The sequence below is a fragment of the Mustela nigripes genome, chromosome 2 (assembly GCF_022355385.1).
Source record: "Mustela nigripes isolate SB6536 chromosome 2, MUSNIG.SB6536, whole genome shotgun sequence".
In the NCBI taxonomy this organism is placed as follows: domain Eukaryota; kingdom Metazoa; phylum Chordata; class Mammalia; order Carnivora; family Mustelidae; genus Mustela; species Mustela nigripes.
In genome coordinates this window covers 151,670,823-151,697,547 of record NC_081558.1, presented here as the reverse complement: position 1 = coordinate 151,697,547, position 26,725 = coordinate 151,670,823, and the positions used below count along the sequence as shown (strand labels likewise).

At 47.3% G+C, this 26,725-nt stretch overlaps 1 protein-coding gene and 1 long non-coding RNA gene across 8 annotated transcripts in view; one reads left to right on the top strand and one right to left on the bottom strand.

Annotated features, from left to right (window-relative positions):
* The window catches only part of PXYLP1 (2-phosphoxylose phosphatase 1), a 69,349-nt gene extending 54,319 nt beyond the window's left edge, over positions 1-15,030 (top strand). For all 7 annotated transcript variants that reach the window (XM_059391858.1, XM_059391857.1, XM_059391854.1 and 4 more), the window contains 2 exons: positions 8,024-8,163; positions 12,731-15,030. In XM_059391858.1, the coding sequence (XP_059247841.1) occupies positions 8,024-8,163; positions 12,731-13,671 (1,081 nt within the window). In that variant the 3' untranslated portion in view covers positions 13,672-15,030. The remainder of the gene's footprint in view (positions 1-8,023; positions 8,164-12,730) is intronic.
* On the bottom strand, positions 1,022-25,084 carry LOC132012185 (uncharacterized). Its single transcript, XR_009402547.1, has 3 exons — positions 25,061-25,084; positions 21,219-21,292; positions 1,022-1,859 (listed from the first exon to the last, which is right to left on the bottom strand). It is a non-coding gene; the product is annotated as an uncharacterized LOC132012185 (long non-coding RNA).
* Positions 25,085-26,725: the final 1,641 nt, after the last annotated feature.

Below are 26,725 nucleotides of genomic sequence, written 5' to 3'. Positions count from 1 at the left end.
CCAGCTGCAGAGTCATATACATGATAGAAGAGAGCGTGCACTCCAGCTGCAGAGTCATATACATGATAGAAGAGAGCGTGCACTCCAGCTGCAGAGTCATACACATGGAATTCCACCTTTTCATTTTTCATGGGGATAGGAATAGAACATCCTTGGTTGAGAGCCCTTAGGATGAAAAATAATCCAACAGATTGCATATGGAAAAGGTACGGTTCTAAAACGAGAGGCAGGGTTGGCACTGAAATGATGGGCCAAGCCTCAGCACCGTGTCCGGGGGCACCTAACACCCCTCACAGGGCAGACTGAATGAGCGGAGGAGACGGAGGGGAGTGCTCAGTGAGGAAGATGTCATGCAGATGGGATGTTTCTGGATGCCAGCCTGCCCCACGCAGGGCCAGTCTGGGGGAACCGTGGGTTGCCTTCCTGTTGCCAAGGCCCTGTTCCTTCTAGTGGATGGTGGTGTGAACCCCAGGGAAGGGGTCTCAGAGTGACTCTTAGCATCTCTAGGCTTCTCACCATCCAGGATTATGGAGAAGAGAAAGTGAACCCTTGAATAGAAACACATCCTGAACTAGCATCTGACTGTAGGCTTTCCTGTGCTCCTTTCCTGCTGGAGGCCATAGAGCTTGCAATCTGGGTACTTGTGTCCTTTCTATGTTTAGGAAACCTGGGTACATGTCCCAGTGTCCCATGGTCAGAAAAGCCTCTGGGTCGAAGACCACACAGACACTGGCTTTCTTCCTCTGACCTCTAGCCTTCTGTGCCTGCCTTCCTGCTGGGACCTTCTACTCCTACTCTGGCCCCTCTCGCCAGCCGCCTACCCCTTCAGGCCTTTGCCCCTGCTGTTTAGCTTGCTCACCCCGTCCCCACGTGACCCACTCCTACAGCTCCTCAGACGCTCCCCTGAGATACTGCCGCCTCGGGAAACCTCTCCTGGTGTGTGAGGATGGCTTCTCTGGTTGTATCAGGCACTGCCACTAATAAGGGGGAATACAGCAAGGGTCTCAGAACAAAATATTTAATGACCAATCCTGAACTGGCCTTAGGATTAGAGCAAGGATAGAGGCTCCTTGCTGCGCTGGGGATTCATCCTCTGGTGGCTGGATCGGGGGATGGTCTGGAGTGTCCGGGATGGCAGGAGGACATGAGGTGGGGTGCAGGGAAGGCAGCTCAGAGAAGTGGCTTTGCTCCACCAGCACAGACCGTGGGTATCTGCTCTTTGAATTGCCCAGGAATGGATAGGCCAAAAGGCCTCTTGGTTGGCCAGATTTGGGGGAGCCTCAAAGACTCTGTGGACAGTACCTGGCAACTCGTGGCTTCTCTCCCCTTTCTCTCACTGGGCTTCCCATTCCCAGATGTGAGAATTCCAGTGGCTTGGTTCCGACCGGGGGTCTCTCCTCAGACCAGTCGTGTCGTGTCCCTGAGCACCTCGAGGCTCTGGAGGTTACCCTAGCTGTTCCTAGAGAAGGCGCCCATTGGGAACGGCTGCCCGCCAGCATGCAGGGCCTCCCCTGTGCATTTCCGTTCTTTGTAGTGTGTCTTCTAGCATGATCGCTTCTGCCCTTCCCACACCACGAGGCTCCTCGAGGGCATTGCATCTTGCTCCTTTATCAATGGTGCCCTGCCCAAGCCTGGCATGAAATAGTTGTTGGGCTAGCTTGGTTGCAGAGTGAATTCAGGACCTTCGTGAAAATCATGAGTCAAGGGGCGCCTGGGTGGCTCAGTGGGTTAAAGCCTCTGCCTTTGACTCAGGTCATGATCTCAGGGTCCTGGGATCAAGCCCCGCATTGGGTTCTCTGCTCGGCGGGGAGCCTGCTTCCCCCTCTCTTTCTGCCTGCCTCTCTGACCGCTGGTAACCTCTGTCAAAATAAATAAAGAAAATATTAAAAAAAAAAAAATCACGAGTCAAAATGACCAATCAGGTGCCTCATGATAGATTTCAGCCTCTGCTGTGGAACCCTCTGAGGCCCTTGTAACATTTCTGATAGAAGGCAAATCCCTTCACCTTTGTGAGCCTCAGTACTCCATCCTGGAATGTGGGGAAAGTGGTCCAACCCTGATCACAGCCTTGTGAAGTCTAACCAAGGGGAAGGACTGAAGCACTGAGCTGGTCATACTGAGAGGTGGAACCATGATGGTGTTTCATTTCCTACAGTGGCCTGCAGGCTTGCTGGGCCCGGCCTCCTTCCTCCCCTGCAAGGTCGCGGTCATGAGGCCAGGTCCCAGGGCCCCTCATTCCGTCACAGCCATGGCAGGATCCCCTGACATGGCCATTTTTGGAATTCCCAGTGGAGAGACACAGTTCCTGGGGGCGGGGGGGGGGGGGGGATCGGCTGCTCTGGCTACCTCTGCCCTCATTTTCCCTGGCCTTGATCTTTTGACCTACTTCTATTTTACTGCACATTCTGTGTCTTTAAGAGCTGCTTGAAGACATCGGTGGAAAGAGGAAAGAGTATGCTTATTTAATTACTGTCCTTTAGTCCATCTTTAAAAGCATAAAGTTGACTTGTCCTTATAAATGCACACTTAGAGTGAGCAGGACTCCCAGGACGTGGCGCCACTTTGGGCTCCTGAATCCCCTGGGACTGTGGGGTCTTGGTCACTAGCTGCGCCTGCTGCCTTCCCAGGAACTAGTTCAGCTTCACTAATCATTAATTTTTATGACCTCTGAAAGGCTGCGCTAATCTAGTGAGGGGCTATCTGAGCCAGCAGGCCAGGGTTTCAGTGAGCTGAGAACGTAGGAGCTGACGTCCATGCAGGTTGGTGGCCCTGGTGTTTCCCTTCATGGTGACACATTCCGTGACTCTCCCAAGTCTTTGCAGTGGAAAAACTTTGAATGCCCTGTGCCTCATGACAAAGTTTTCCTAGAATGGTGTTTAGCCAGCAGTAAGGTTATTAGTCATAGATATACCATGTTTATTAAATGTAAAAAATAAAATTTGCATTCACGGATATGAATTAGATACTCTTTTCTACATCCAAGGAAGAAAAGAATATTCACTTCAGTCTGTATTAATTCAATACATTTTATTTTCAAACACCTGTTATGCATCAGGTATTGTGACATGTCGTGGGTCCACGTACCAGGAGATGGGATGTGGGCCGGCACCTAAATAAAATGAAGGAGCCTGGGGGTGCCTGGGTGGCTCAGTGGGTTAAGCCTCTGCCTTCAGATCAGGTCATGATCTCAGGGTCCTGGGATCGAGCCCCATGTCGGGCTCTCTGGTCAGTGGGGAGCCTGCTTCCTCCCCTCTCTCTGCCTGCCTTTCTGCCTACTTGTGATCCCTCTCTCTCCTGTCAAATAAATAAAATCTTTAAAAAAAAAAAAAAAAAAAAGAAGGAGGCTGCCCTGTACAGATCTGGCAGAAGAGTGTTCCAGATAGCGGGAACGGCAAGTGCAAAGAGCCTGGGGCTGGAAGAGCTGCTCAGTATGAGAACAGTAAGGCAGTATGTAACTAGATGGGAGGAGGAAGTAGGAGAGCAGGAGGCTAAAGATTCATACAAGAGAGGCTGTTCCTGGGCACATGGGTGGTTCTGTGGTTTAAGCCTCTGCCTTTGGCTCAGGTCCTGATCTCCTGCTGGGAGATAGGGGTACATTTGAGAGGTCACACTTATGCCATGGGTGACTGGTATCAGAGCCTATGGAGCAAGGGAAGGCTAAAACAGGGTCCTGGCAAGCACCAACCTAGAACGTAGCACAGAGAGAAAGGAGGATCCCAGGAGGAGACACGGTGACTTTGCAAACAGGAGGCGATGCTAGGAGAGTTAAGAAAGGAAAAAGTTTGAAGAAAGGATGAGGGGCATTTAATCTCAGGTAGTGCACAGAGGTCCAGAAAGCCAACGACCAAGAAAGGTATATTGAGCTGATTTTTTCAGAATTTCATTTCATTAATAATATAAATTCTTTCACATAAATTCTAAAAATCTATGGTATGAGCTCATTCCAGTTTGCAGCCATGTAAGCTTTTTTGAATTGTGTCTTCTGATAAAGAGTATCACTGGTATTATACCTCTTCTCTGTTTTAATGTTCTGGCAGGACTCAGTAATTGCTCCGGTTATAACTAAAGCACAGTAAATTTTCTCATGGATGTATAGATTAGCCCCGGGGTTCTGTGTCAAGCTTCGTGGCATGGAGGGATATAAATGATGTGTACAAAAATGTAAATAAAAACTCTGGAAGTGAATTGTATGAAGCCTTAAGATAGTAGCACCTTTAATTCTTTCAATTTTCAATAGGCAAGTAGATTTCCAAAGAGTCTGCAATGACATGAGTTTTTCCTGGAAAAAAAAATTCATCATGACAGACATGATTATCTGTGTTAGTCAGACTAAGGCTTGCCTTTGGTAACAAAGAGACTGAAGAACACATTGCCTCAAATAACAAAGTTTATCTTTGCCTTGTGTGAGGGTCTGAGATGAGTGATCCAGGTTATATGAAGTGGCTCCACTTGGTCATTTTGGTCCCCAGGTCCCTTCCAGGTCATGGTTTCCATCATGCCCTAGGGATGTCTACATGACTGAACCTAATTGCTGCTATGTCTACCTAGGAGGCACTGGGAGGGAAAAGAATGCATGGGGCACCCCAAGACCTGAAATCCTAAACCCAGTAGAGGGATACATCCTTCCATTCTATTAGTGAATACCATGTGTAGGGCCTCAGAAATGGGATCTAACCCATTTCCCAAGAAGAGAATAGATTCTTTTTTTAAGATTTATTTATTTGAAAGAGAGGGAAAGCACGCACAAGTGGAGGAGGGCAGAGGGGAGAGGAAGAGAATCTCCAGCATATTCCCCACTGAGCATGCAGCCCAACATGGGGCTCCACCTCAGGGCCCTGAGATCATGACCTGAGCCGAAATCAAGGGTCACATGCTTAACCAACTGAACCACCCGGGTGCCCCAGAGGAGAACAGATTTTAGCATACAACTGTTAAAGAAAAACCAGAGCTGGACAGTAGTTAGTAGCAGTCAAAACAGATTGTATTCAGGAACTAAAGCAGTAGGGGAAAAGAGATCTGCATGTAGAACTGGGCTCAATTCCAAATACAACATGGGCAGTGGGAATTTATAGCCAAGGAGCAGGGTGGAGGTCAGTGGATGGAAAATGACGGAGAGGAGACCTCAAGGGTGAGGAGATTGCTAAAGGCAGGCCAGGGTGAGCACATACCACCTGGGGGATGAGGAATTTTTTTTTTAGATGAGGAAGTTGATCAGATACCAAGAGTGGGAGATTCTGGCTAACTCCGACTTAGCAGGATTTTTGCTAAAACCGAGTGCACAAGTCCAAAGAATATGAAAGTCCAAAGGTTGAAGCCTAGTTGGAAAGAGGGTTCAGAGGAGCCTAACTATAGTTTACTCAAAGAGAGTCTTTGTCACAATTAGCAGTTTTGCTCATATTTCCATCGAATTATGAATATTCTAATAAACCAGGATAGGACCTTCCCATATTCAGTGCTATGGGAAGCTTGGCCTTTTCGTGAAGCATCTTAGGATGGGGTACTTCCCAGTCACATTCATTCACACGTGTTTTTGAAGATTTTATTTATTTATTTGACAGAGAGAGATTACAAGTAGGCAGAGAGGCAGGCAGAGATAGAGAGGAGGAAGCAGGCTCCCTGCTGAGCAGAGAGCCCGATGCGGGACTCAATCCCAGGACCCTGAGATCATGACCTGAGCCGAAGGCAGCGGCTTAACCCACTGAGCCACCCAGGCGCCCTGTTTTTGGATTATCTGCCTAGTGCCCCCTACCCTCTTGGCTGGGGGGTGGAGCTGAGGACTCGGCAGGTAGGACCTGGTCATTTTGATCCAGGACAGGCCTAGGGACTCAGGTTACCTCTTCCTCTTCTTGTTAAAAAGATCCAGCCATTTGCTCTCTCCTGTAAGTGAAGTTTTTCTTCCATGAATCACCATCTTTCCAGACCAAAACCAAATTGTCATATATACAGTTAGATGTTAGCATATCATTAAGTAGTCAGATGCCCTGAAAAGCTGGAATAGCTCAGCAAACACTTCCTGTAGTGAAATTTCATTCCTGAAATTGGCAGCAAAGCCTTCTCAGAGCCTCAAAACTCACCAACCTGAAATAATGGCCTCGAGCAGAACATTTGACTCCTGTTGATAGATAGCTTTGTTAACGTGGATTCATATTGGCAGCCTCATTGTCAGTCTGGAACTCTTATTCCCCAGTTTGCAAATATTTATGTGATTTAGCCCCAGGAATAATAACAGACCCTCTGTTTTTTATGGAGAGACACAGTACCCTGCAGCAATCCAGGATGATTAGACTACACTGTGTCAGGGTAAGCATTCTCTAATTTTAAAACATTTTTTTAAAGATAGGCTCTTTTTTAGCGTTATGTTTTGGAAAGCAGAGCATTTTAGCAGCCAGAGTTAACCAGGCTTTCAAGCAGGAGAGGTCTGCCGTTAGAACAGTTAGTCCTAGCTTCTTTTCATGCTGATTTAGCTTACCTGGGAACTCATCTTATCTGCTCACTTCCGTTCAGCTGGAAAATGTGTATACATTCATCATAGGCCATTTCATTATCCAAAGAAAAGGTGTGTATATTCATAGGTCATCTCATTATTTGGAGAAAATGTGTACGTATTTATAGGTCATTTCATTATTCAGGGAAAGTGTATATTAGCAACCAGAAAGATAAATTAAATCTTGATTTACCCCAGGTACTTCATGGCAGAAATATGTCAGGTATTATTAAACAAAAAGATTTTTTTTACATCTTTGTTACATCTGTGTTACCATCCCACATAAAAAGAGATACTGTATGTGCAAAAAGCAGAGTGAACTGTAGAGATCTTGGTTCATAGTCAGCTAGTTCTCTTCAAAGGAGATTTCTCAGAGGGAGTTAAAAATTCCTGAGGGTGAAGTCTGAGGTAGGTTTGCTAGGAGGAAGGGGCAGCATGGGGAAAGTCTCAGACATAATAAAGAACAAGGTGTGTTGGGGGGATGGAAGGCACTTGGTTATGTGGGACCAGAGCCCAACATTAGAATGGAGAGGGTGGGGGGCCCTAGCCTCAAAATGAGGTGGGACCAGGACAGAGTACAAGGCCACGCACTGGTCCTGGGGGCAGGGGGCGGTGCACAGGAGCAGGGAGAGCCGGCCTGGCTTTTAGGTAGAGCTCAGGCTGTGGAGAAGGCAAGATTAGGCCACAGGTAGGCCAGAAAGGAGCCCATGGCTTCCAGACAAAAGCTGCCTGTGCCAGAACCCCGGGCAGTGGCTGCAGGGGTGCCGGAGAGAGGGGCAGAGAAGCCCCAGGAGGACACAGCTGCAGGATTGGGTGGCAGATGGCATGCGTGGGAGCAGGGGAGGGAGAAATCAAGGAGGACCCTGGGCCTGGGCGTGATTGTCTGGGGGCAGTGGGTGGCCTCCCGAGGACGGAAAAACAGGAGGAGTGCAGGCTGGGGATGTGGGAGGTGGAGGGCAAAGCTGATTCCCCCAGCACCCAGGATGATGGATGCTGCAGCAGAGGTTGGAGGCCCATGTTAATCCTATGGAATGTCAGGGGTCAGGCAGTATTGATACTGGAATTTAAAAATTATTGAGCCAAGGGCTCCTGAGTGGCTCAATTGGTTAAGTGTCTGCCTTTGGCTCAGGTCGTAGTCCCAGGATCAAGCCCCACATCAAGGTCCCTGCTCATCGGGAAGCCTGCCTCTCCCTTTCCTTCTGCCTGCCACTCCCCCAGCTTGTGTGCTCTAAGCTTCAGACTCTTAATTTTGGCTCAGGTCATGACCTCAGTGTCCTGAGATCCAGCCTTGTGGCCTGGCCTGGCAGGCTCTGCTCAGCAGGGGATCTGCTGCTCTCCTTCCTCTCCCTCTGTCCCTCCCCCTGCTCCTGTGCATGCTCTTTCTCAAAATAAATAAATAAAATCTTAAAAAAAAAAAAATCAAAGTGACTGAGCCAGGACCTGTTATTATGGATGAGCAGGGTTTCTGCTGGCTGAAGTGGAAACTCTTGTGGGCTCTTTGGAAGCATAGTGACCAATGATTCTGTATTCTCTCTTTAGGAAACCGTATCACCCGAAACTGGAAGCTTTTGTTAGTCACATGTCGAAAGGATCTGGAGCCTCTTTTGAAAGCCCCTTACACTCCCTGCCTCTTTACCCCAATCATCCACTGTGTGAGATGGGAGAGCTCACTCAGACAGGTATGTGTGACAGCCTCGGCTCACCCCGTCTCCTGCACCCTCCTCCGTGTGACATACATTGGAGTGAATGCTCCTGGGCAAGGCACTGTGGGCTCACAGGGACAACTGAGGACTGGCACCTCAGGCAAGAGTCCGGCGCCTGAGTCCACCAAGGTATCTAAGTAAACCTCCAATTTCTAAAAATTAAAAATAACCCTTTTTCTTAGTGCAAGAGCAGTATATGGCCATGGAAGAGAAATTAGGAAAGACAGTTGAACAAAAGGAAAAAGAGTTTAAAGTACCCATAATCCCAATCCACTGAAGAAATTAGTCATCCTTTTTCATTTGTGTGCACACATGCACACACAGTAGTATCTTACTAAGCACACTCTTTGATAACCCACTTTTTCAGTGAACAGTACATTGTAATCATCTTTCCCTATTGATAAACATTGGTTAACAGCATCATTTCTGGGACCTACATATTAATTATCCCACTATTGCTGGACTATAATTGATATAACCAATCCCATGTTCTTAGAAACTCCAAAGAAAATGACCTGATAAGTTTTCAACGTGCGAGATCTCAGAAGCAAACGCGTGGGGCAGATCCCTAGTGAGCACAGAGTTGGACTGAGTGTGTCCCTCCCAGAAGCCCAGCTTTCCCTCTGCAACCCTGCTCGTACCCTCACACAGCCAGTTCCCTGTCAGGGCAGGTTGGCAAGTTAACTGTGGGGCTACCTCCGTTAGGAAGAGAAGGAACTGGGGGTCCTAGCTAGGACTCTAGCTAGGACCCAGTAGGTCCTAGCTTCTTCCTACTTCAGTCTGGGACCTCAAAGGACCTTTGTGTGGTCACCAGCCTTTTTGGGAGAATCGGAAGGACCTGTTGGCCATGTTGTTTCCTCATCCCACCAGTACCGTGGGACCTCAGCTCTGATGGAAGGGAGGTCTGTGTCCTGTAGTTGGCCCTGCAGAGTTTTGCCGTGTTTTAGAAGCCATTATTATTGGGGAGAATATGGTGACAGAGTGGGATGAACTGAAGACTCTGGAAGACTAGCCTTGAATAGGAGTTTTGTCAAAAGCTTTTGATTATCAGTTCCATGTGCTCAAGGTCTGCAGTAGTTTAAAACAGGAGTTCGCATCCAACCAGACCAACCACCCCCGTTCTGTAACAAGTATCTTGTGGTGCTACTTTATCTCTCCTGAAGTGAAATTCAAATATAATTAGAACCTTTCTAGTTAGAAAATTGTAAAGAAGAGCAGTTATATCAAGTACCCTAACTATAATATAAAGGAGAAACAAAAGGAAACGAATTTATTATACAATGCTATATGTCTCAGTATAGAAGTTTGAGCACACTCTCACTAGGAAACAAAATGACACAGTCGGTTGTTTATGCTTAAGTGAAGATTGGCAACTGTGACTATTAGAAATGCAGACAAAGGGATATTATACTGGGGACTCTAATACCACATTTGGGGACATGATTTTTTTGACAAGTTCTGATCAAAATAAAATACAGATGTCCCTTAATTTTTCTTGTATTTCTGGAAAAAAATCAGTGGACATTAATGATGTGTAAAAATGATTTTGTATTTATGACGCAGGTTCCAGGCTAAAGTATTTAAACAGGTTTTTCACATGTGGTAATATCTTGTAGTACCGTCAAAAGCTACGTGGGTCAGAAAACAGTTCTTTGGGGAGACTGTCTAGCTCCGTGGCCCCCACCCAGTAGGTGTCCGGAATGTTCCTCCCTGTATCATTGTGACAACTCAACCCCAAATCCTCCCTGACAGCAGAGCCACGCTTGTTGAGAACCACTGGTTAGACCCTCTGGTGGCAAGTGACAGAAACCAACTCCAGCAAAAGATGGACATTTATTATATGGATTCAGGGTGACTCCAGAGTCTGAAGGCAAGAAGATGACCAGGCCTCCAGAGACTGGAACCAGGAATAAGAAATCTGTCTGTCCCAGCCCTGTAGTTTTGCTTTGTGTCTCTCTACAGAGGGACCATCCTAGCCTCACCTAGAGATGAACGGCAAGTCCAAATTCTTAAGAGACAGTAAGAGAAAGAAAATCTGACAGGGTCCTTCAGGGGTCAGTGTCCATCAGCTGACTCAGAGGTCACTGTGCACTGAGCAGTGGGGGCCTACCAGCCTCTCAATCCAGGGGCTGTTCCCTGAGAAGAGTTGGGGGGAGCTGGCCCTCACACATTTAGAGACACTCATTCATTCCTACCTTTCTTCTCAGTCATTCTATTGTCTATATCGTTTTCTAAATCAAGAAATCATTTTCACGGTACTGTTTGCTCCTGTACCCTAATTCTCTTTTAATGCTCACTTTTATCTTCTATTTTAAATTTCATTAAAAATGCATAGCTGTTAGAATAACCATTTATAACTCAAACACTTTTGGTGCCCCACAGTAACTATGGAGGCCTGATCATTAGTGCCTACTCTTATTCAAGATGCTTTGGCAGCTGCTGAGTGTAGAGGGGTGGGGAGCGGCTGGATGAACAGATGCTCCCCACCTTGTCCTAAAGGAGCCCGCACGCAGCTGCTATGGAACAGCGGGCATGGAGGCGGAGGCGACTCACCATGCTACTGCAGGCCTGCGGAAGAAACCCAGGCTGTGGAGTAGAAGGGGCCCATGGGACAGGCAGCAGATGCCCCCTTCCCCCAGGGCCGGTGGTGAGTGAGATTAGCATGTGTCAAGTGCCTGGCACGGTGCTAGCATGTGCTGGGCTGGACAATTGCAGCCCAAGTCCTGGAGAGCCCGTGGAACAGGAACAGGAAGGAATTCTTGGTCTGACCTGGGGGAGGAAGAAGGAAGGCTACAGAGTGGGCCATATTGGAGCCAGGCACCGGGTGAGGATTTCTCTAGGCTGAGAAATGCCAAGGTCATAAAGATGCAGGCTGGGTTTGGAGACATTAAGAGGCTCTAAATTGCTAGAACTTCGTATTTCTGCCTGAAAAGACAGGGGAGAAGGTGCTACGAGCAGGGACTAGGAGGGCAAGGTTGGGCCCACATGGGGCTGAGTGCCAGCTCTGCGACCTCTTAACAGTGATTGGCTCAGGGCCTCGGTTTCCTTGGCTGTAAAATAAAGAAAATGGAAATAATAATACGCCTACTTTATTGGGTTTTTATGAGGTTGAATGGAAAAAGGTCTGAACATGGGAAGCACTCAAACCTAAGATACACAACCTGGAGATATAAGGCAGGCCCAGAGGCCAACCGTGGCCAGACACAGATTCTTAATGTTTGTCATCATGTTTTGTCTCTTTTTGTAAACCATTTTTGGAAATGCGTTAAGACCTGTGTCAGCCCAGATCTCTCAGGGAATTCTGTGCTCAATATACTTCCTTCAGAATGGGATGCAGACGTCCTTGGTAATGTTTTCCTGAGCTGTTCCCCTTCCTGGGCCAGTGCCTTGCCTTGTGTCTCACACATCTCCGCCTCAAGTTGTCTCAGGTTTTCACACAGTTTGGGCATCTGAATAAGCAACATTGGTCATGACCTGGTCAGGGTGGGGGACTGCGTGTGGTTGACCCTCAGAGAATGCAGATCTGTTACTGGGATTCCATCCCCCTACATCCTGCTGCCTGGAGGGTAAGCTTGCTTTCATCTGGGATTGTCTTCTACTTGAAGATAAGGCTCTTCTTTTCTTTGTTTTTTGGTTTTTGTTTTTTTCCAAGATAATTTGTTACCGTACTGGGGTAGTTCAAGACTAAAACTTTTTAAACTTTTAGTTGGCAGGTAAATTTAAAATTCTTCTTCCTATCCATGTTCTATTTGCCATTTCTGTACCCCTATCTCCCCAGGTAATACTGGTTTCGTACGCATCCTTCCAAATTTTCTTTATGTAAAACACAAACAACTGCAAATACACATTCTTATTTTTTCCTCATTTTTATTTAAAAGGAGTATAATAAATGTACTATTCTGCCCCTTGTTTTTCCCAAATACTCTATCCAAGGGTCTGAAAGAACATTCCATATCTCCACAGACAGAATGTCCTTGATGAGCAGGTAATGCCCCAGGAGGCTTAGGCAGAATGTACCTAGAAGGTTAGCAGCAAGCCTTCACTTGGGAGAGTAGGAAGAATGAGGCAAAGGAGAGAACCCCCCAACAGTGAGAGGTCTAAGCAGCCAGCAGCACCTTTTTCTCTTTACCTGTCTGATTTTCGTGGGCCCTCCCTGCACACTAACGAATACTGTGTCCCTGGGGAGGAGGAAGAAAGCTCTTCTTAAGCCCATGCCAGTTACAGCCTTGACATCTGCCAGGAGGCTCGACAGCTGCCGTCTGAGCCCCCCACCCCCACCCCGGTCACAATGCCTCCTCCCAGGGAAGGGAGGGATTGAGCAGATGGTCCTGGTGCTCCCCTCTGCTCATCCCTTCCTGGATAATGCCAAGGGGCTCCCCTCAGGAGTTCACACAAACCCATTCTTGTAGCTTCCACATGCTGGTTTTGATTATATTTCCATGTACAATGGAAAGCACTGCAGAGTCGGCCTCTGACTCCGTCTCCCTTTGCTGCTCCTTCTGCTGAGCTGGTAGTGAGGACAGTTTGTGTCCCTGTGTTTTAGGAGTTGTGCAGCATTTGCAGAATGGCCAGCTGCTGAGGGACATCTATCTAAAGAAACACAAACTCCTGCCGAGTGACTGGTCCACAGACCACCTCTACTTGGAGACCACTGGGAAAAGCCGGACCCTACAAAGTGGGCTGGCCTTGCTTTATGGCTTTCTCCCAGATTTTGACTGGAAGAAGATTCATTTCAGGCATCAGCCAAGCGCTCTGTTCTGCTCCGGAAATTGCTATTGCCCCATGAGAAACCAGTACCTGGAAAAGGAGCAGCGTCGGCAGTACCTCTTACGTCTGAAAAACAGCCAGCTGGAGAGGACCTACGAGGATATGGCCAGGATTGTGGACGTCCCCACCAAGCAACTTCGCGCTGCCAACCCCATAGACTCCATGCTCTGCCGCTTCTGCCACAACGTCAGCTTCCCATGCACGAGGAACGGCTGTATCGACATGGAGCACTTCAAGGTGATCAAGACGCATCAGATAGAGGATGAGAGAGAGAGGCGGGAGAAGAAGCTCTATTTGGGCTACGCGCTCCTAGGCGCCCACCCCATCCTGAACCAGACTGTCAACCGGATGCAGCGTGCCGCGGAGGGCAGGAGAGAGGAGGTCTTTGCCCTCTACTCTGCTCATGATGTCACTCTGTCACCGGTTCTTAGCGCCTTGGGCCTGATGGAAGCCAGATTCCCAAGGTTTGCAGCTAGGTTGATCTTGGAGCTCTGGCAAGACCGAGAAAAGCCAAGTGAGCATTCTGTCCGGATTCTTTATAATGGCGTCGATGTCACATTCCATACCTCTTTTTGCCAGGACCACCACAAGCATTCCTCCAAGCCCATGTGCCCCCTAGAAAACTTAGTCCGCTTTGTCAAGCGGGACATGTTTGTGGCCCTGGGGAGTAGCGGTAGTCCTAATTATTACGACGCATGTCACAGGGAAGGATTCTAGAAGGGAGGGAGTGCAGGGCTGATAGAATCTATGCCAATACAGAAGGATGGGAAGGGTCCACTTCTAGATCTATCCATTGTCAAGGGTATAAGACTATTGATTTATAAAGGCTAGAAATCATGTTTGAGCCATGTGGATGATTGGGTTGAATGGGAAGCACATCGCTATAATTGGGTTCGTGGGTTACTTGGTACATCACGGCCAGTTCATAGAAAGAGGAAGGTACTTCCGTCGTAGCCTGAGTTTGCTCATGATGCCACAGGGTATGTCAATACCTAGAGCTGCCAATCCATATGTATAGTATTTCGATCTGCAGGGGTAGCATATGATGGAACCAGCAAACCTCAACCAAAATTTTCTTCATCTGGGGTGGTTTTGCCTTGTTCCTGTTCAGCAAAACCATTCCCGAAGTGATTTATCTATACATTGGGGTTGGTACATTTTTCCCGTACAGAGCCAGATAGTAAAGACTGTGGACTCTGGGGTCCCAGAGGCCACATACAGTCATGTGACGTGAAAGCAACCATAGACAGCATGGAAACAAACGAGTGTGGCTATATTCACAGCCCGAGTTTGCTGACCCCTAATCTCAGAAACACAGGCTCTGCTACATTTGCACTTCCAGCACTTTGAGAACCAGTTAAGTGCAAAAAATTATTCAGTGGTGCCTCCAGGAACTTCTGCGAGAAACACCGAATTTGCTCTGTAGCTGGTGTGATAACAAAACTTGAGGGGAAATAAACATCAAATCAGAATGAATCGTAGAAAAATTATTAGAATAATACTTGATGTTCATGATGATTATGGTAGGTATGTTTTAAATATCTGTCTGCTGTAGTCTATTTGCTGTATAGGCTGAAATTTTTGTATTCTATTTAGTATTTTTATAGTCTAGGGAACTATTTTCTAAGACCGGTTTTAGATGTGCTCTTAGTCCTAGGTAAAATTCAATTTACCATACCTGCTTGGTGGTTAGAAGGAAGCTAGAAGCTGAATTCAAGCACTTTCTTCCAATAAAACTAATTATGGCTTATTCCCTTTGATAAGCTGTAGAATTGGATCAATTTTTAAACCGTCTGCATCAATTTCAAATGGTAAATTCTAATTGATTTTTAAATAAGCTTTTGGGAGAACTTTGTTATAGATAGCTAAATAATCTTTCTAAGATATTTTATATATTAGAAGCAATTGTAATTAAATCTGTGGTTTCTGAACTAAAATGGTGCTAGTTCCATGTGAAGAAATGTAAAGTGCAAGTGAGATTCTGAAGTGTCTTTGGCATTCCACACTTTCTTCTTTGTTTTTGTCTAATGTTGCCTTTGGATACGTCTGTTTCTATAAATAAATTTTTGAAGAATACTCGTACATGTTAAGTCATGGTTTGTACCTACAAGGCATTCTAGTTCTCTTCAAGTAAGTTCCCAAATTGTAGAAACTTATTTATTTATTTATTAAGTATAAGTAAAAATGTTTAAATTAAAGAACTCCCCGGTGTGCGTGGAAAAGGGAGGCTAGGCTATGCTGGCCCACCAGAGATAGAGGAAAGGGACAGCAGTGCTGGGCCTAGAGGGCCAGGGCTTCCAGCTCTGACAGCAGCATCCAGGCTCCGTGGGCTGGGAGGCCGTGCACAGATAGTGGCCTTGGCGTGGTTTAAAATCTATCTTAAATCTTCCTTTTATTGCTGAAAATCATGTGTTGTCTCTTGAGTAGTTAAAATTGTTGTTTTTTGCTTCCACTCACAGTATATCCGAATTAGAACTACTAAACCCAGCTTGAAAATATAAAACTAAAAAAGGATCAGAAGATATTTTAAAAATCAGATTGAGGGGCACTTGGGTGGCTCAGTCGGTTAAGCATCTGCCTCTCGGTTTTGGTCCAGGTCATGATCGCAAGAGTTGTGAGATGGAGCCCTGCCATGCACATCAGGTTCTCAGGCCCTGGGTTCAGCAGGGAGTCTGCCTGAGATTCTCTCTCCCCACCCCCACCATCTTCTGTCTCTACCCCACCCCCTGCTCTTGTGGGAGGAGGACCCCTCTCTCACTCGTCTCTCAAATAAATCTTTAAAAAGAATCAGTTTGGGGACACCTGGGTGACTCAGTGGGTTAAAGCCTCTGCTCTCAGCTCAGGTCACGATCCCAGGGTACTGGGATTGAGCCCCACATTGGGCTCTCAGCTCATCAGGGAGCCTGCTTCCCCTTCTCTCTCTGCCTGTCTCTCTGCCTGCTTGTGATCTCTGTCTGTCAAATAAATAAATCTTAAAAAAAAAAAAAAAAAAAGAAGAAGAAGAAGAAGAAGAATCCGTTTGAAACAGCTATTGGTAAAGGTAAATATGTCGTATATTAAAAGCGTAGCTAAAGGTTTTGCTTCCCAAGACCTCAGGTGTGCACATCATTTACACATCTTCCTCAGTATTAAGTTCCAAGACATCTCGCTCCAAAAACAAACGCTGATCACTGAGCTGAGATTAATGCATCCAGTTCTTGGTTTCTGGACAGTGGTCTTGATGGCTTAGTTCATGGCAGGTGTGGGTGTGCACATGTGCACATTCAGCTGTCTTGTTTTTATGATTAAAATTAATACACGCACACTGGAAAACAATCAGACTATACTGAAAGCAACTTCAAAAGTGAAGTTCTCTTCTATTCCCACCTCCAGAGACAACACTGTGGGATGTTTGACAGATATTCCTCCAGAAATTTTCCACGCAGATGTGAAATTGAGTTGGGCATCAGGCTCCGAGCTTAGGGTGGAGTCTGCTTAAGACTCCCCCTTTCTCTCAAATAAATAAATATTTAAATATCATTAAAAATGAGTGAAACTGAAACTTAAAAGCAAGGTAATAAATGGGGCCACATGCTTTTGAGGTACACAGAACAAGCAGAAGCTAGCAGCTATATGTGTTAAAGTAGTTAACCCTTTTTCAATACTGCTAGATAATTATTAATATACTAGAGTAGTATTTCTCCACTTTCACTTATAAACAGAATGAAGAACTCTATACTGCTATTAAGCCTGCTTGAGGGTCTTTGAAGCCACAGCAGAATTGGGCTTTGGAAAGATGTGACTGATTCCTCTCTCTAGGACCCCTAGACTGAGACAGGAGAGGCAGGGATGCGTGCTTCCATCTTCAGGAAGCCTGAACTGATGCAGCAGCCCAGCTAGTGTGGGTGTAGCCCTATGTGTTTAAACATAGCCGCAAGTCGAAAGCCAAGAACAGCCAGGGTTTACAGTGCGGTTCTGGCTTGGACGGTGGCCAGAATTCTGGCCTGGGCGCCAGTTAGCCGCCATTGCCCAAGGCCACTGGACTAAATGCTGGGCTTGCACCCCTGTATACTGTCTGTCCTGTGACCGTCTCATGAATAATAACAGCTTCTGCTTAAGAGGAACCCACTGAATGCCTAGAGTCTGCTCAGGCTTTCCTGGCCTCTGCAGCCCATCTGCCAGCTGAGCCTGGCCTTGAGGAGCAGCGCATGGCCCTGGAGAGTCAGCTTCGCTCCACCCAGAGCTGCAGAGCCCCTCAGCATGGGGGCAGCCTGAGGCCTGGCATCTGAATAACTGAGTAATAACAGCACTGCTGTGGGCTCCGTGCTTCCCTTGAGGGGCCCCACAAGCATTTCTTTATCAGTCCCAACAACCCTCTCGAGAAATTTCTATTACCCCTCATACAAATGAGGAAAGAGGCTGAAGTTGGTGGGAGGGGGGCAGGGGATGAAGTCACTTTTCCAAAGGAAAACTCAAAGCCTAGAGGCTAACTAACCCAAGCGTCTATGACGCCCGTGAATTTGAGTGCGTGTGCTGTGTGACCCACCGGGGCTTTTCTTAGACTAATTTAATCCTCCCAACAACCCTATAAGATACCATCTTTGCTGATGAATATCAAGTAGTACTAAAACATAGTGGGGTTACAACTGTTATAAATTTAAATCTAAATGAACAGGAGACTATTCCAAAGGTGCCCCTGACCATCTGTGGTTGCTGTTTTTGTTAAGAAAAAACCACTTATATAATGTAAAACTAATTTTGGCTGTGATGCTATATTATATTCAGCCATTAGGAGATAGCATGAAACATCATTTGTAGCCTTCAGGACCCAGTCTGGTATGTATAAAGGAGATAGGGTAGTTTGGGGCTGTGTTTTTTTGTGTGTGGGGTTTTTTTTTTTTTAAGATTTTATTTATTTATATGACAGAGAGAAATCACAAGTAGACGTAGAGGCAGCCAGAGAGAGGGGGAAGCAGGCTCCCCGCTGAGCAGAAAACCCGATGCGGGACTCGATCCCAGGACCCTGAGATCATGACCCGAGCCGAAGGCAGCAGCTTAACCCACTGAGCCACCCAGGCGCCCTGGGGCTGTGTTTTAATAGGGAGGCCAACCGTTTGCCTGGGACTGACCAGTGTTTCAGCATGCAGGATCCTCCTTGCTAAAACCGAGCAAGATCCAGGCACACTGGGACGGGCTGGTTGCATGGTGTCACATGAGACACGTTTTAGGGAGTACCACCATTCCCAATTCTGAGAGACAGGTTAAGTCTGACGGAGTGACTCAGCCAAGGTTTCCCATGCCTAGCAAGTGTGCGTGGGGGATGGGACTCCAAGCTACTGTCCATGTTCCTAAGCAGGACTTGACAGTGGCTCTCAGAACTATTTAGGACTCTGGGGTTCCATGAAACAGAAACCTGAATACAGTAGTTAAGCAAACTAAGCCTTTCATTTTCTCCAATGGCCCTACCATTTCATCAGGAAACCAGACTGCTGTTTACATCTTACTGGCCAGGAGAGGGTCCCTTGGCTCACCTCCATTGCAAAAGAATCTAGGAAAGTACTTTTGTTGGGCACATTGCTGTCTCCAATCCGGCCCAGGGCCAGATTCAGGGGTCCCTGAAGGGCGACCCCAACTTCAGTGTTCCCCACAGGGTCAGCACAGTGCACTTCTGCCTCCCCTGCTGTCTTCCATTCCTCCACAGTGTTGGCCCCAAGAACATTCCCTGGTACACTTCCCACACCCATCCCTATCTGAGTCTGCTCCTGGGAAACAACTTGCAGCAGAAGGCAAGCAAATCCTAGGACCTGAGACCTCTGCGAGTCAGGGCAGAAAAACTCGTGTCATTTACTTGAAAGGGATAACATATCTACTGATTACAAATTTCTTCTATCACTGCCTTTGAGGGGCTTATTTTATTGTGGAAGTTAAGTAAGCACACAAGAAGCAGTAGGAGAAACTTGATCCTGAACAGCCCAAAACTGATTACAGAGAGCTGTTATACCAAGATTTTCCATTTACTGAACACACACCAGGGGCTGGACAGTGGGCTAAATAAGCATCCAACTGACCTAGACTTTATGTCTTACAAGATGTGTAAGCATTTTTTATCTTCACTGTGTAGGTCAAGAGACTGAGGCTCAGAGGAGGATCCCACAGTCAGTAGGAGGTGGCAGATCCAGGACTGGAACATGGCTCATCCCAGACTACAAAGTCCTTCCAGCTCCCCTGGCCCACCGCTTCCTCTGCCCCTTTACTCCACCACCCTCATAAAAGCAAATTAGCAGGAACACCTGGGTGGCTTAGTTGGTTAAGCCACTGCCTTTGGCTTAAGTCATGATCCCAGGGTCCTGGGATCGAGTCCCACATTGGGCTCCTTGCTCAGTAGGGACCCTGCTTCTCTCTTTGCCTCTGCCTACCACTCTGCCTGCTTGTTTAAATAAATAAATAAATATTTAAAAACAACAACAGATCAATGAGTTTAAAAAGAAAAGGGCAAATTAGCAGAACCTGAAACCGGGGGTATAGCAGAGTGGATCCTAGCCCAGGAAATGATCTCTGCTACATTCATCTTTCTAGCTCCTTTCCTTTCTCTTCCCATTTTTAAAAAAGACTGTATTTATGTGAGAGAGAGAGAGAGAGAGCATGAGCAGGAGGGAGGGAAGAGGGAAAGGGAGAAGCAGACTCCCCACTGAGCAGGGACCCAAACTGGGACTCAATCCCAGGACCCTGAAATCATGACCTGAGCTGAAGGCAGATGCTTAACCAACTGAGCCACCCAGGTATCCCTCTAACCACTTTTTTCTAATGCAACATTTCCAAGGAAGTAGGATCACCTTATAGTGGGTTGTTTTAGCCTGGGTTCTGAAAGCTGCCTGAGAACAAAATCTTAAGTGTGGATGTTTATTAGGGAATGTGGTCCCAAGGAGCAGAAGTGAAAGACAGGGAAGGGGACAAAGGGGAGAGGGAAAGCTACAGGGAAGCTGCATACTGAGCTGATATGGTGACTGGTTACTCTAGTCAGGACTACCTAAGAAACCTGAGACACACCTGAATTGTTCATCTGGAGGAAGACCGGGGAAGGGGGGGACATCCCCATCCTCTGCTCTCTACCCCACACACTGGGTTGAACATGCATCAGGGCAGAGGGCTCACCTGGGCTCTCTGGCATCTGAGAACCCCTAGGGTGGAAAGCAAGAGAATGAGATCCTGTCAGGTCCTGGGCCCAGTCACTGCAACAGTGGCCCACAAAGACACAAGGCTGAGAGGATAGGGAGTGGAGCAGGGGATGTGTTTGATGTGAGGGTGAGTCGGCATTCACTGAGGGCCTTATAAGGGCCTATTTAGCCAGAGCGATTCCATCCGGTTAAACAGTGATTTTGTTGTTTATGCAGTAAAACTCAAACTGACCCTGCACCCCCATCCCCGGGGAACTTACTTAAAAGCAAGTCTGGGAAACCAGTAGAATGTGGTCGAACGATAACGGAGCCCAAATACAAGGGCGGGTCAGGTCAGATGGAGACAACAGAGCCTGAATGAGGGGATGAGTTCTCACCTAGGTGATAGGCTAGTTCAAATAGTGAATGTAATTCAATTGGCGACTCGTGTGTGACCTAGCATGACTGTGCAGCTTTCTCTGTGTGTTACAATCTCATTGGTCACCGGTGTGTGGCCAGGCTTAACCACATGGCCTTTGCTCTATAAAAGTTAGTCTGTGAGGCTGGGGTGGTAGCTCTCTCTGTAAGAGGCAGCCCTGAATGGTCGGTTTGATTCTCGATGCTTGGCATGAAATAAAGCTTTGCTTGACCTTCGCTTTATCAGTCTCGCTCCTTTGACCATGTCATTGCAAGGCTTCAGCGTCTTGGGCACTGCACTGTGCTTTAGAAGCAAAACCTTGTTTCAGCCTCAAAACCATACTGTGACTTGGAAGTCATCCTTACTGTCTCCCAGTTTTCAGATGGAGAAAGAAACCAAGAGGAGAGGTCCCCCACCAAGGCCCCACAGCAGGGAAGTGGCAGAAGTGGGAGTCAAAGCAGCCGATTCCCAAGCCCTTGCTCCTCATCATGACACCATCATAGTAAACATATCCCCCAGGTCCAATATAAAGTATGTGTGAGTGCTTACTCACACACTAACTCCTTACTCAGGATTCCTCTCTGACGTCTGGACTGCACAGATCAAACCGTGCCCCTACTTGTTAAAACCCCTTCTCCTCCTCTACCTTCTAGATGAAATCCAAGCTCCATAAGGTGACTCACAAGGCCCTTCATGGTCTGACTCCCACTTACCTCTCCAGCTTTGTTACTTGCAAGGCCAAAGCGGTTGTGCCCAGATTGCCGTTGTTGACACATTTTGTGTGTGCCTGGGAGAGAGGAAAAGGGTTTTAATGTCACTACGTGGGTGGCCAGGTTGGCAGAATCTCTGAAGGGGACAGTCCTCTCCTGTCCAGAGCCCATCCCCACCCCCAGCAAATCTTCCTCAGGACCTAACAATCTCCCAGTCTTTCACTTTCTTCTCCTTCCCCAGTATCTGGAGTTGGGTTTCCCAGAAAGGGAAAGAGACTTGGAACCACATAGACTAAGTTCAAAAGCAGTTCCACACCACTTCCCAGCTGTGAGACCTCAGATGCCCCGTCTGTAAAGTGGGGATGACACCTCCTGGGAGAGTGTACATAAAGCACCAGGCACACAGGACACCTCTACCGTCACTACTGTCCCCGAATTATTCTTTCTTTTAACTGCTCTGACAAGCAAACCAGCTGCAGCCAGACTATGCCCTTGCCCATTAACCCAGGAAGCCCATCTCAGGGCATAACCTCATGCTCCACGCATAACCAGGAGACACAACTACCTGGGCCCATGCACTTCCCTTTGGGGGAGAAAAGAACTCCAATCTTCTGAGCCCTGCCTTGGTGCCCAGGGCCATATCTGACACTTTATATAAACATCTCAGCCATTCCCAAGGGGAAATCAAGCTCATAGCTCATCCTTTCTCCACATTGCCTTCATTGTCTATATCTAACCTCCATCTTTGTGTCTTAATTACTGGCCATTGCAGAAGCAGTTGCTGCCAGGGAGCCCAGCAAAGAAATGGGAGTCACTGGCTTAGGTCCATTGGCCTAGCCCCTCCTGGACCCCTAGAGAAGCTGAAGAAGCAGCCCAGAAAGTGAAATGCACCTGGACAGAAGACAGATCCTGCCCTCAGCTTTGGGGAGTTGCTCCCCTCTGTATTCTAGGAGAGAGAGGGGTAAGGGGCCTCTCCTCCATTCTCCTTCCTCCCCCCATGGCTGGTATGCTCCTGGCATCAGGGCCTGGGATTGGCAAGTCCTCCTAGTCAGCAGCTGCCCGGCCTCCTCTTAGCTCAGGAGTCAAGCATATCTTGGTTGAGCACTTCCTGGGGGAGAAATCCTTTCAGGATCCCGCTGGCCAGAGATTGGACTCCCACAAGCCTGAAGTTTAGCTCTGAAGAGGGCCTAGTGTGGATGCGACTGGGAAACCACACTGCCCTCTACTGGCAACTCGGCCTGACCCTTGTCCTAACAGCTTTTTCTTTCCCGGCTCCCAACACCAGAGGACGCCTCCTTCCCAGAGACATAAGGCTCCCTCTGGTGGCCTCGGAGTCAACTCTTCTCTACGCTTGCCTATACAGGAGTCCACACTTAACCCTTGAGGGAACTTTCCAAGACCCCCAGTGCAGGCCTCAAAATGCAGGTAGTACCGAACATTACATAGATGATGTTTTTTCCTATACATAGGAACCTATGGCAGAGTTTAATTTATAAATTAGGCACAGTAAGAATTAACAATATTAACGATGAAATGGAACAATTATGACAATATACTGTAATAAAAGTTCTATGAATGAGGTCTCTCTCCCTCACCTCTTCTTCCCTCAAAATATCTTCTTGTACTGCACTCACCCTCCTCCTCATGATGATTTGAGATCATAAAATGCCAATATGATGACATGAAGTGAGTGAACAATGTAGGCACTGTGATGTAGTGTCAGGCTACTACTGACCTCCTGATGATAACCCAGAGGAAGGATCATATGGTTCCCAACCACAGACCACAAACACAGGTAGCTGAAACCATGCAAAGCAAAACGGCAAACACAGGGGTGTGTGTGTTACTGTACTGTCATCATCAGGATATAGCAAATAGAAACACACTTTGCATCCAGATGGTTTCAACCCAGCTGCCCTTTTGTCCCACTGGCGACCCAGCTGTTCGGCATTCTCAACAACTGGCTCCCTGATGAATGGGCTGATCATTAAATCGACCTTCAACTGATGGATCCTGATGGACTACTGTCCATCTGAAAAATTACCCCTAAATGACTGGCCGGTTGGCTGATTTTCTAAACCACAAATCATTTGACTGACCTACTGGCTTTTTAAATGACCTACTAACACTAAATAACTAAACATCTGATGGGCTTGAACTGGCTGCCTGCTGACTCTTCCACTAACCAGCTAAATGACAGCCCAGCAGAGAACTTGCAGACTGACAGTGTAACTCCATAACTAAGGGTAACAGAAAGATGGAAACTGGCTGCCCCTTCGTCATACCCTGACTCCTCTAGGTGCTTGGGGTCCTACTTTTCTCCCCTCTAGGCCCACTTGAAAGCTACAGAGAGGAAAACTGACCTTCCTATCTACCTCTAGTGAGGTTCTTAACCAGGGATTAATAGATGGGTCTCAATTTTGTTCTCACAATAGTATGGATATATAGCTGTGTTTATCTAAGAAGAAAGTTCACAAATTTCATTGGAATCTTAACAGTCCAGCACACACAGACATGTTCAGAATTACTGCTCTGGGAAAAGCTTCAGCAAAATTCAGATAAGCAAATTACCTGAATTCAAACCCCATTTATCCCTCCTATCAGGCCAGGGTGGCAGGAAGATAACAGGAAAAGTCAGAGTCATAATGGACGTGATGTAGGAAGGATAGACAGAGCTGTGTGTGAAGTTTCCAGAGAAGCACAAAGAATCAACGTGTGTCCATTTGGTCTGGAAGCCACACATAGCCCAAGATAGCAGGGCATCTTGGGCATTTACCAGGGCCCTTGTCTGGGGCATGTAGTATATGTGAGTATATGATCATGGGTAACTATATAACTGTGTGTATTTTCACATCAAGTGTGCTCACAAGGGTGGGTATAACAGAGCTTTGTGAGTATGTGAATGAATGTCCTTTGGGTTAAAGCATGCATCTGAATTGTTTTGACAATAAATTTGCACATGTGCTCAGTCAAGGACTCCTTGAGTGTTTTTTTGGAGTGGAGACAGATTAAGAGTAAGAATTTCACAAAGCGAAATTATCTGCAGACATGACAGCAGCCCACACCAGAAATCTGGGAATCCTCAACTCCTCCCTCACCCTGAACCCTCATCATCCACTTCAGTCCACACTGCCACTGCCACCATGAGCTTTAAAAAAAAAAAAAAAAAAAAAAAAGATTATTTATTTGCCAGAGAGAGAGAGCACAAGCAAGGGGAGTGGCAGGCAGAAGAAGCAGGCTCCCTGCTAAGCAATGAACGGGATATGGGACTGATCCCAGGACCCCAGGATCATGACCTGAGCAGATGGCAGACGCTTAACCAACTGAGCCACCAGGCATACTCCACCAACAGCTCTTATCACATCTCCCTGGACATAGCTTGGTCCGCAATGCACTCTCTTGGTGACCTTTCCCAACCATAGCCACAAGTGACATAAATAAAATAAGGGACGCAGCGCACGGCTGCCTGAAAGGGAGAACACCTATAGACTGTCAGAGGACCACACCATCTCCTCAGTAACTCAAAGTTCCTTTCAAGGTCGTTGCCGTGATCATTGGGGTCCCTGGGCTCTCGAAGCCCCAGTATTTGGACGTATAGCCTCGTTCTAGTCCTAAATCACATCCCAAGGTTTTGGCTCTGATGCCTCTTCCTCCAGGCCCTAATGCACTGCCCCGGCATCTAGCATCTTGGAGATTCTCACAAACCGCTGTAATTGCCCAATTACAGTTTGCAATTAAAACTGACAGAAGACCCAAGCCCGTTCTAAACCGGGACCCCATGAGACAAGGAGCCGAAGAGAACTCAGTTCGAAGGCCAGTGCAACAAAGGCGCCCTTGTCTCTTACCCGCGGGGGACAGAGCCGGAACCGCACGGTGAAAACAGAAGTGCGCGTGCGCAAAGTGAGGGTTGGAACTACGATTCCCAGAACCCTTCTGAGAGACTTCGTTTTCCAGAAAGGCCCGTGCGGTCCCCGCCCCGGAACTGCGAGTCTTCTCGAAAGCGAAAAGGGAGGGGCGAGCCAGGCTGTGGAGGTGGCTTCGGAATGGGTAGAATGGAGCAGAGTTTTGTAGAATATTTACCTCCAGAGGTCGTTCTTGAGTCGGAGAAACCGGGACTTTGGGGGAAAAGGACGTGGCCACAGCCTTGCCGCGCTTCTCCCGGCAGTGTTGCGGTCCTTCTGCCCGCAGGTCTCCGCCAGGGCGCCTTCCCGGCCTGCTTGGGCTTGGCCGGCCTGCTGCGGCTCCACACTCGGTGCCCACCTCCGGGCGTTTTCTGAAGCTAGAGGCCCACAGCTATGCAGCCCCGGATACTCCCTGTTCCGTGCATTGCCAGTCTGCCGCTGGGAATTCGGACTGGATGGAATTCTTTTAACAACGTTGACCATTTCTGCAAAATCTTAGTTGGTCAGTATCCCGTTGTATCTACATAACAGCATTTTCAGGAATATGCAGTCCGTCACAGCCCAGTTAGTCAGAAGACAAGGGACAGCGAAGAGAAAATATTCGTGAGATACATAAAAGACTAATAATCCAAATATAAATCAGTAAGACAAAGGCACCTCTATTGAAAAACGGACAAAGATAAGCACAGGCAATTAACAGAATCAGAAATACACTTAACAACAATGACAAAAAAACAGCTTTAAGATTTACTAGTAATCAAAATCCAAGATAAAACAGCAGTAAGATGTTTATTTTCGAAAAAAAAAAAAAAAAGCTACCAAATAGTTTAAAAGAGTCATAGGGTTTCTGACAGAAAGCCCGTTCATAGAATTCAGCACTGACGTGAGTAAATTGGTACACTGTTTTTCCGTAGGCCACTGAGCTCTTTATTACTATGAAAATGTCTGCATTCCCTTTGAGGTGGGGAGGAGCAGATGGGGGGGATGGGGCAGGAGGAGGGGCTAGGCGGAGTGGGAGGAGCTAGAGGACTAGGCCTAATGAACGGAGCTGGCGTAACAGGCGTAAAAGGAGGGGGTAAAGGACTGGGCTCTGAAGGGAGGGATCTGTAGAGTGGGGAGCGATGTAGAAGGACTGGGATTGATAGGGGAAGGGACCAAGGTTTGGAGGAATTGAGGCACTTGAAAGGATGGGGGAGGAAGTGAGAACAAATAGCAGGAGGAGGATTAAGAGGGATTAGAAAGGAAGAAACTTGATGAGAGGGACAGGCAGGGATTAGGAAGGTAAAATGGAAACACCTGCTTTTCAATGAGTTGACCTCAGTCACTGGCATTACAACACTTACTAACATGGAAAAAGACCCCTGTGGAAGAATGAGGTTTGCTAGCAAACAGGAAACACTGACTTTCGGAGTGCTACTAGCTGTGCCTTGCAGAGTTCTTTTACTTCCTCTCATCTTGGCTCTGTTACCATATTGTAGTTTGTTTCCAAAAGCAACCTCAGATTTTAAAGACTCCTGAGTCTGAAACCTCTGATGTTGAGCAGTGTGTTCTTTTCTCGAGTGATCCTCAGGTACAAAATAGATATTTCAGCTGCTTCAAGTAGAAATT